Below are 8,639 nucleotides of genomic sequence, written 5' to 3' on the forward strand. Positions count from 1 at the left end.
CCTCAGTTCTAATTCTGTTCAGCTAAAGTTAAAACACCTGCATTGGCTGACAGCATCTTTAAAAGACAGAATATGAACTACAGCATAGTACAAGTAGAGACAGTTACGAGAGCGTGTTTAGACTTTTGTGGCTTATAAAAGCAACAAGGGCAAAGTTGGGTCATTAAATGGCACATATTTCATGGCTAGCACTATGCTGTCCATTGTGATCATTTGCACCATTCTAATATGCATTTGAATTCAGGACTCAGATCACTGTGATTCATCAGCTTAGATCACCACACCACAGTAAGAAGTGACTGCACCAGTATCTACTTTTCTCAGCTTGTTGGTCTTGCAGTGATGTTGTATTGCAAGTCTCAAGGGAGAGTGGCAGAGGCGTCCCACGCAGTGAATTAGTCAGTACTTAACCCTGACAGTTTCTTCTAGCCTTGTGTTTCTCCTCTAATTACCATCCCTTCTTTGCCAGTAATTAAGTTGTCCAACAACAGGGACTTTTTACCACTAGGGTGGAGAAAGGAAGTGGCACAGAGTCCCCCCACTGGATCAGCCCCTGTTGATTCTCCCAAACTTATAAAGCTGAGAAATGCAAATCACTATCTAGTATAAGTACTGCTCCAGTGATTGTAATTGCAGTGTAGCACCAGGGCAAAATTGTGTTTTGTGTGTCTGTTTTGATGTGTATATGAAAAGGTTGAGATGAGTAAATGTCATTCCTATGTGAAGTAATTTTCCTCCTCCTTCGCAAATTATGCTATATTAATACGGTGTTAGATTCTTTTTTTTGATGGGCTATGTCTATGGGATTTTCTGTGACCCACAGCAAAAAATTAACAAATATTTGGCCTCTCATGTTAAATTCTCAGTTGATGCATAACTGTGATGATGGCAACTTGAGAGCGATTTTAGCTGTGCTGGATTTACAGCTTGCCTATTTGGCTGAGGCAAGGTCTTGCAATCCAAGAGTTGGAACTGGTTAATGCTTCAGTCAGCAAATGGGAATTCATGTTTGCTGCCAGAGTGACGTGACAGCCAAGATCTTTTGTTGGTGACAGCATGTTCAGGAGCAGTCTTTGGACAGTGTCACATAAGAAAATGCACAGAATATATGAATTTTAGATTTTATAGCAAATGTCTTAGCTTCACTAACAGGAAAGTAGGTTGAAGTTGGCAGGTGTGCTGTGTTCATATCGTAAAGACCTAACGTTGAAGCCAATGGCTAGAAGTCATCATGTACAGTTTGTACACTACCCTTCAAAAGTTTGAATATGCCTTGAAGTTCTTAGGTTTTATAATGTAGTTTTGCTTTCATTATAATTTATTAATGTCACAGTACGTTGTTCATTATTTTGGAAGACTAAAACATCATATCTTAACATAGCAAAGTAAATGGACATTAATGTGATTACTGACCAAAGACCTTGGACTGCTCAAAATGGTCACCAGTATTTGATTTTCAAAAGCCATGTTTGAAGTTTAACATTTATGTTCTGATACAAAGTGACTCAACAACCTCAAATAGGTAGGAAACATTGTTTGCATGATATTGATTGCAATCAAGCAATCTGAGAAATTGCCAGACAACTGAAAATAATATAGGTGCAGTTCAAAGGCCCTTATTCATCATAAAAAACTGGGACAAACTCTGACCTGCCATGAAGTAGGAGGTGAAAGCATGATATCTGAATCACCCCAAGGGTGAAACATGGGGGAGGATCTGTGATAGTTTGGGAGTGTTTTATTTGCAGGCCAAGTTGAAGATCTCCACAAAATCCAGGCAACACTCAACCAGCTTGGCTACCATTCCATCTTGAAGTGTCTTGAAGTGCTATACCTTCAGTAAATTGATCGGTGGACACAAATTCTTATCCTGCTCCAAGTCAAAAGCCCCAAACACAAATCAAACTTGTGCAAAAATAATTAGAAAGAGAAAGATGGTGTGCTGTTATGTATGGCATGGCCTCCTCGGTTACCTGACGTCAATCCCATAAAACTTGGGGACAAATTGGGTTGGATGCAAGCAACAAATGCACAACAGCTTTGGCAATGTCTGCAGACAGCCTGGGGGAGATATCCCAGCAAAATAGGCTGTTTTCTCACTGACTTCTTTCAGTGACGCTACAGTCGAACAGGTGTCACATGGCAGACGAAAGCTTAGCTTGCGTAAGATGACATCGGCCACTATTTTTTTTATTTTTATTTTTTTAAGTGAGTTGATATTGTAGATTGGTAGAAGACAAAATAGTATTAACTATAGTTTTTCCTGTTCTGAGTGGCATTCATATTGATTCTATCGCCCTGTTGTAATTATTTAACATTTATGCAGGAAACAGCACAACCACCAGAGCATTTATTCTTAAACTATCTCTGTCATGCTATCAATGCTATGAAACACACAAGTGTTAAAGATTATGATGTCACCTGCCAAGCATGGGTATATAAGTACATGTAAGAATAAAAATATTGAATTATTGTGCAGTGGTGCCCAGAATTTATGTTTCAGTCCTTAAGTGGAAACATTTTGACAGATGATAAACATGTAATTCTTAGTACAACTATGATGAGATGCAGAGATGGCTTTAATAATAGATAGCTTCTGCTGTTTTCTGGGAGATGAGAGAGGTGCACTTTGGGTACATGGTGTTTGTGATTCATCTGAGTGACTCTAGTGCCTCACTGAAGCATCTCATCTTCACCTTGACTATGACCTCACTGCCAGTGTAACTGTCTGTTTCCCCATTACATGTCTTTATACCAAACATACCAGACCTTCTTCCATGTCTCTGCCAAGTATGTACATTTTCTTTATCACACACTTTTAGCACCTTCCTGTCTTACTGCCTAATGGCATCTCAGACCCCTTGACATCGCTGTCCTCGTTCTTTAGTCTGTTTTATCCCTCCTAACTTCCTGACTGCCACCCTCCCCCTCTTCCTTCAGCTACAGCCTGCTGAATTAAACATTGCTGCAGCCTCTCTCAGCAAATCTGCCGACTACATCAAATCAGCCTTCTCTCGCTCTATCCAATTACAGATGGCTCATCCAAACTAATTCAAGACCTGAGTCGGACAAATGTTACACCTTGTTTCTGTTTGAAACAAATGGGTCCCAGATCAGCACTGACAGACAGCCACACTGAGCATGAGAAAACGCAATGTGCTGTTGTCATTGTTCTTTGTTCATTAAAGACTGTTAACATATTGTATCACTGCAACACATGATGGTGTGCTCATGACAGATTAAAAGAAAAATGGGAAAAAATAGCAAAAGTCTCAAATTGCAGGGCTATGTATCTGATCCATGGTATAAATTAGAGAACGAACATAAAGGTGCACATGCAAATTGTTAGGTTAGACATTACACCTTGAGTGTTTGTGCTAATGATGGTGTGTGTGGAATGATTATAGGTTGGAATAATGGGAAGTTGAGTTAACGCCCATAATATGCTTAGGTTAAATATTACAGATTCCATTGAAATATGTTTTATAGTACTCTATTAAAGTTGTGTAAAATTCTAGTGCTTATTTTAAACCTCAGAAACCACATCTTCAGTACCTTTTATAAAATATGTCCAGACAATGAAAACATGTGGCATACAAAAATGAAATTTTTATATATTTCTTTCCCCCAGGAGATTGCATGAAGTTAAATTTTTCAACTTCTAGCCCTTGTCACAAAATTGTGTGTTTAGTGAGCCTTGAATGTGCTGGTACATTATTTGGATTTTTATACCTTTGTTTTCCCTTCTTTTTAATCTTTATGTGAAGCTAAGCTGACCTGCTGGCGGTGGCTTCATATACCATACAAACATGAGAGTGGAATGTTTTAATTTCACTATAGGTGAAAACAGAACTATTTGATCCATTAAGCTATAATGACATTGAAACAAAAGTGAGTATGCAATATTTTGTAGTTCTTTAATTTTTTTTTTTTTTTTATGTCTGACAATGACAGTTGATAGATTTGATCCTCCTGGGTATGAATGATACCAGTCTAGCATAAATCTGTGGTGTGATGTACTGGCATTTATCATAGATTATTCTTTTTTTATGCTCTTTGCTGCAGGGGTTTTGTTGCTCTGACACTTTAAAATGATCTTATTGTCTCATCTTCCTTATCTTATGTCTTTTTCTTATTTTGTGTTTGGGTATTCAAGCTTGCATTTATCTATACTGTAAATACCTTTTGCACTCATACAGAAGCCTATCAACACACTCCCACCTCTTTCTCACCTGGCTTTATACATTTACTGTAGTAGCCCTGGTCAATTTCATGCCAAACATACTGGCTCCATCTGATACAAACAAATGTATTTGTTTTTTCTGACCAAAGAAAATGCTGCCAGTTTTTGTCAGGGTTATTTTTATGTTGTTTGGCAAAGGTTAATCTTGAAATTTAGAGCTATTTTGTGAGCAGTAGTCATCTGCTTGGACACTGTAGACACCGACTTCATGTAGTGTCTTTCTCATTCTCTGATCATTCTGTTATTGTTGTGTACTATTATAGAATAATACTATGGTACTATATTCCGATAGCATTGGTACTATTGTACCGTAGTATTATACTATAGCATAGTATACTGTAGCATAGTATTATAGTATCTCTGCTCTTCTTATACCTCTTAACCAATGCTAATGAACTGCTAATGTTCAGTAGTCTGTTTTTGGACCTTCTCTCATTGTTATGAAGTCTTATCTGTTTCTTACTTGTTAAGGGAGTTCATTATGGAGCCATGTCACAGATTCAAACCACAGGGCAATACAGATATGGTGACTACAGGTTACTTCATAATGTTAAGTCATATCGCTTTGATTGGACTCGTAGTTGTAGTGATCAAAGGTGTTGCTTGCATTTTCAATGTAGTCTATGTGACCTGATTGTTTTTAATTTATACAAATACCCAGCACTTTCACCTATAATGAATTATCTTAAGATAGAACAGTTTACCATGGTTTTACATTTATCTGAGATGTTACAGTAAAATAAATGGCTTATGTCTCTTCTTTAAATGAGTTAAAATTATTTTAATTTGTTTCCATATGTTATGCAATCATACTTACAGGACCTATTGTATTCTGCAAACATATGGCCAATCTTCTTTTTTTTTTTTTTTTTAATTAGCGTAAAAGAAAGGCTGTACTTTGTTGTTCTCATGGACAACCTGTTGGTCTTAATTTAATTAAAATTTGCTACTGTTTTTTTCCATAGGTCATTGCAGGGCTTTGTTCAGCACCTTGGATAGTTCAATGACGAGTAGCTCTATGAGCCCTCTCTATTCATTTGCTTCAGCATGGCTTTTCAAAGTGTGATCAATCAGGGCTATGCATTTTCATAAATATTTTAATTCTAAATAATAACCCCCATCTCGCTTATTGATTACAGTGCAATGCTGATTTGAGGCCTTTAAAATGCATTAATGGCTACCAGATTTGCATTTATATTGGATTTTCACTCAAGCTCACAAGAACCTAAGATAGAGCTCTGTGAACAAAGACCAAACAGAGAACCTGCATCATCTGAAACACATTCAACCCCATAATAGAGTACAAGCAACAAAACGAGAGATGCTAGTGTGAACAAATCAGGGCATCAAATTTCACCACTAACCAAAGCACACATGGATACACATTACTCATCTGCAGCTCTGATAAAAGAGCAGTATGCAGCCAGCAGTGAAAGCAGCTTTCTAATGACCACTGAATACCATACAGAAAATACGACAACAGAAAGCCAAAAAAAAAAAGTTTCAATACTGCAATCAGCAGCAACACCGTGTTGACAATTACTTTTACAAAACACACACCAAATGTTTCCTTAAGAGACATAAGTCTAGAGGGAAAGGATAATTGCTGGCTTGTGGTGTTTCTTTCCCCTTCAAGTGACAGTGACCTTTTCAGATCAGTAGACAAAAGGCTGGTACCTCCTAAATCTGTGTTTATCCTTCAAATTAGGCAGAGTGCCCATATTATTAAAGATGGGGCAGATTTGTTTGTTGCTGATCAGGTTGGCATTGTCCACGCAAGCGTGCCTCCGGGGTAATCTCTCTTGATAAGAGAACCCGAAAGGAATGGATGCTTTGTCTCTCTGCAAATCTGATTCAGCCACTTTCCACCACTAAATCGTCGAGGCAGAGAAAGTCCCTGGGGAAATTTACAAAGCGATTCAGCCCTCATTGCTGGTTAGAGTAGAGCACGGCTGGGCAATCATGTGCAGAGGAGGACCAAGGGTATGTATGATTTCATTCCAACTAAACACTACACCAGCTGATGTCACTGATTTCCACCACCTCACCGGTTGAAGATGTACTAATTGTTGAAATTAACTGGTGTCCAGGTTGGGATAAACACTGGAAAGTACTTGGAGCATTGGGGTTTGTTTTACACCCTTGCCTCAAACCAATATATGATTATTTACTAAATCTGTATTTCATGTCCAAAAGCACCTTTCATTATTCCACCAATGCTACTTTGTCTAATTGGCCTGTATATCTGACAGATGCGGGTGTTAGGTTGTTGATTGTTGTCATTTAACTTTTAATGATTAATGCAACAGACTTTTCACACTCTTAATACTGGATATAATTGTCTTGTCATTACAAAAGGAATATGTAGCAGTGATGGCTGAAATTGATGCCACTAATGGTTTGTTAAGAGGGTGAAATAACAGGCACCACCTGGGCCCAGCAATGCTCCCAAACATCCAAACACAGACTCTGTTTTAATAAATCACTGCAGCATCACAGACAGAGCTCGATGGCTGTACAGTGTCTGTGGAAAGCGCGTTCAGAAGTTTTGCCTTTGAGATTCATGTCTCTGTGAAACATCCTGCTCTGTCAAGTTACACATTATGCAAATACATTGTTTACTGTTCATGTGACAATATCAAGGCATGAAAGCCAGTGGGAACTGGCGGCTGTGGCGAGTTACCAAGAGAGACAGAGGAGAGGGAGAGAACAAACTCTCTGTAAGAACTGCCAAAGGAATGTGGCAAATGACTCTCTTATGCTGTCTGTCTTTATATGCTTCTGACTTTAGGGAGGAATGCAAGGAAATCAAAGCACATTATTCTGAGAATGTGGGTTTCTAGCCATTTAATTTCTCTACCTCTGTCTATCTGATCTATGAGGAGGTGTCTGATGCAAATCAAATATAAAAAAATTAGAAAATATAAACTATGGTGCAATTATCAAACCTCAAAGTACTGTATAGTTCTTGTACAAAAAAGAAAAATTTGAGCATTGACAGAAATCTGGAGATGGCAGGGTTGAGGTTAGTATGAAAATGTATAACCAATAGTATATAAAGTTATTTTACTATTATGTGAAATTCTAAAGTATGGTGCCAGAGGAATGAAAATATAAATGAATGAACTATAATTTATCCCTTGCAGCTTGATGTGACACATTTTAGGTTCTTAAAGGTTTTATTTTTGGTAGTGACTTGTTTTAATGTGGCGTGCTATGTGCCAACAAATGCTTCATGTATTCACTTAATCAAATGTCGAAATGATCAGGATTTTCAATATTATTAGTGTTTAACTAATAAATGTTATGATAAATGTTTTATTCAGCTGCCAAATGGTATTCTCCTGCAGTGTTTTATATGGACACTCTACCAATATTAATGCAATAACACAGATTACCTGTGAAAACAGTTCTATACAGTTGTAACTCTGGTGACATCTTGGCTTAGACATAAAGACTACTAATTTATTAATTCAATTTATTTAATATAGATTAATAAAATGTTAATCCTTAGATACTGTAGTTTTCTTATAGAGATAATGAAGTTTGAAAAGCTGTGTTCTTTTTCTAATCCATTTAAATGTTTGGATTTATTCATATTTTTTCAAAAAAGACTTCAGGACATCAGGAGAGTAGAAGTCCTAGAATATGAACTTTTCATTAATGTGAGAAGTTTACTGAGAGTGGCCACGAATATAAAAATGCACACTTTAATGGTTCAGAAATGTATACTGTGCAGCTTTTTGCAACTAAAATCTCCAAAATAGAAAAACATTAAGTAGTCTCTTAAAAAGCCTGTGTGCTATCAGTACACAGGCTGAAAGTGTACTCACCTATAAATTTTATATCTGGTCGTAAATCCTTGGCGGAATCTTTCCACAAAGGACAGATAGCTCCGAGAGTGGTGGAAAGGTCCACGGTCAGAGATGAGCCAGTCATATTGCTTGGTGACATGTTGCTCAGTGGCCAATGGGTCCTGGCGGGAAGACTGAACTGTTATATGGTCCCATATAAACAGGAAGCAGATGACCTCAATAAACCTCCAGTTCATGCTTTTTTTTAAGCCGCTCTCTGTTCATTCTCGCTCCATTGTGTGGAGACCTGATAGGAGAGAAAAGAAGAGGAAGGGAGGGAAACAGGAAAGAAGAGCTGTTACATGACAAAGTCTATTTTACCAGTAAAAGAAGATGTCATAGAGTTAGGTTAATTGTGTTGTACTGAACAAATAAGATAGTGCCCTTGTCATTTCACTGTGACATGATTTGTATTTATTTTTTGCTCCTTCTCAGATTGCTCACCCTACATGCCTCCCTAGAGTTTTTTAGAAAGCCACACAGATTGTGCCTCTTCATACAAGGACTGTTACCCTTTTGCAGATGAGCATGAAGTACACCCT

The 8,639-nt window shown here is 37.6% G+C and overlaps 1 protein-coding gene across 1 annotated transcript in view; it reads right to left on the bottom strand.

Annotated features, from left to right (window-relative positions):
• The window catches only part of brinp1 (bone morphogenetic protein/retinoic acid inducible neural-specific 1), a 68,829-nt gene extending 60,535 nt beyond the window's left edge, over positions 1-8,294 (bottom strand). The window contains exon 1 of the mRNA XM_026297868.1: positions 8,077-8,294. Within this exon, the coding sequence (XP_026153653.1) occupies positions 8,077-8,294 (218 nt within the window). The remainder of the gene's footprint in view (positions 1-8,076) is intronic.
• Between the last annotated feature and the right edge of the window lie 345 nt (positions 8,295-8,639).

This window comes from Mastacembelus armatus, chromosome 12 (assembly GCF_900324485.2).
Source record: "Mastacembelus armatus chromosome 12, fMasArm1.2, whole genome shotgun sequence".
In the NCBI taxonomy this organism is placed as follows: domain Eukaryota; kingdom Metazoa; phylum Chordata; class Actinopteri; order Synbranchiformes; family Mastacembelidae; genus Mastacembelus; species Mastacembelus armatus.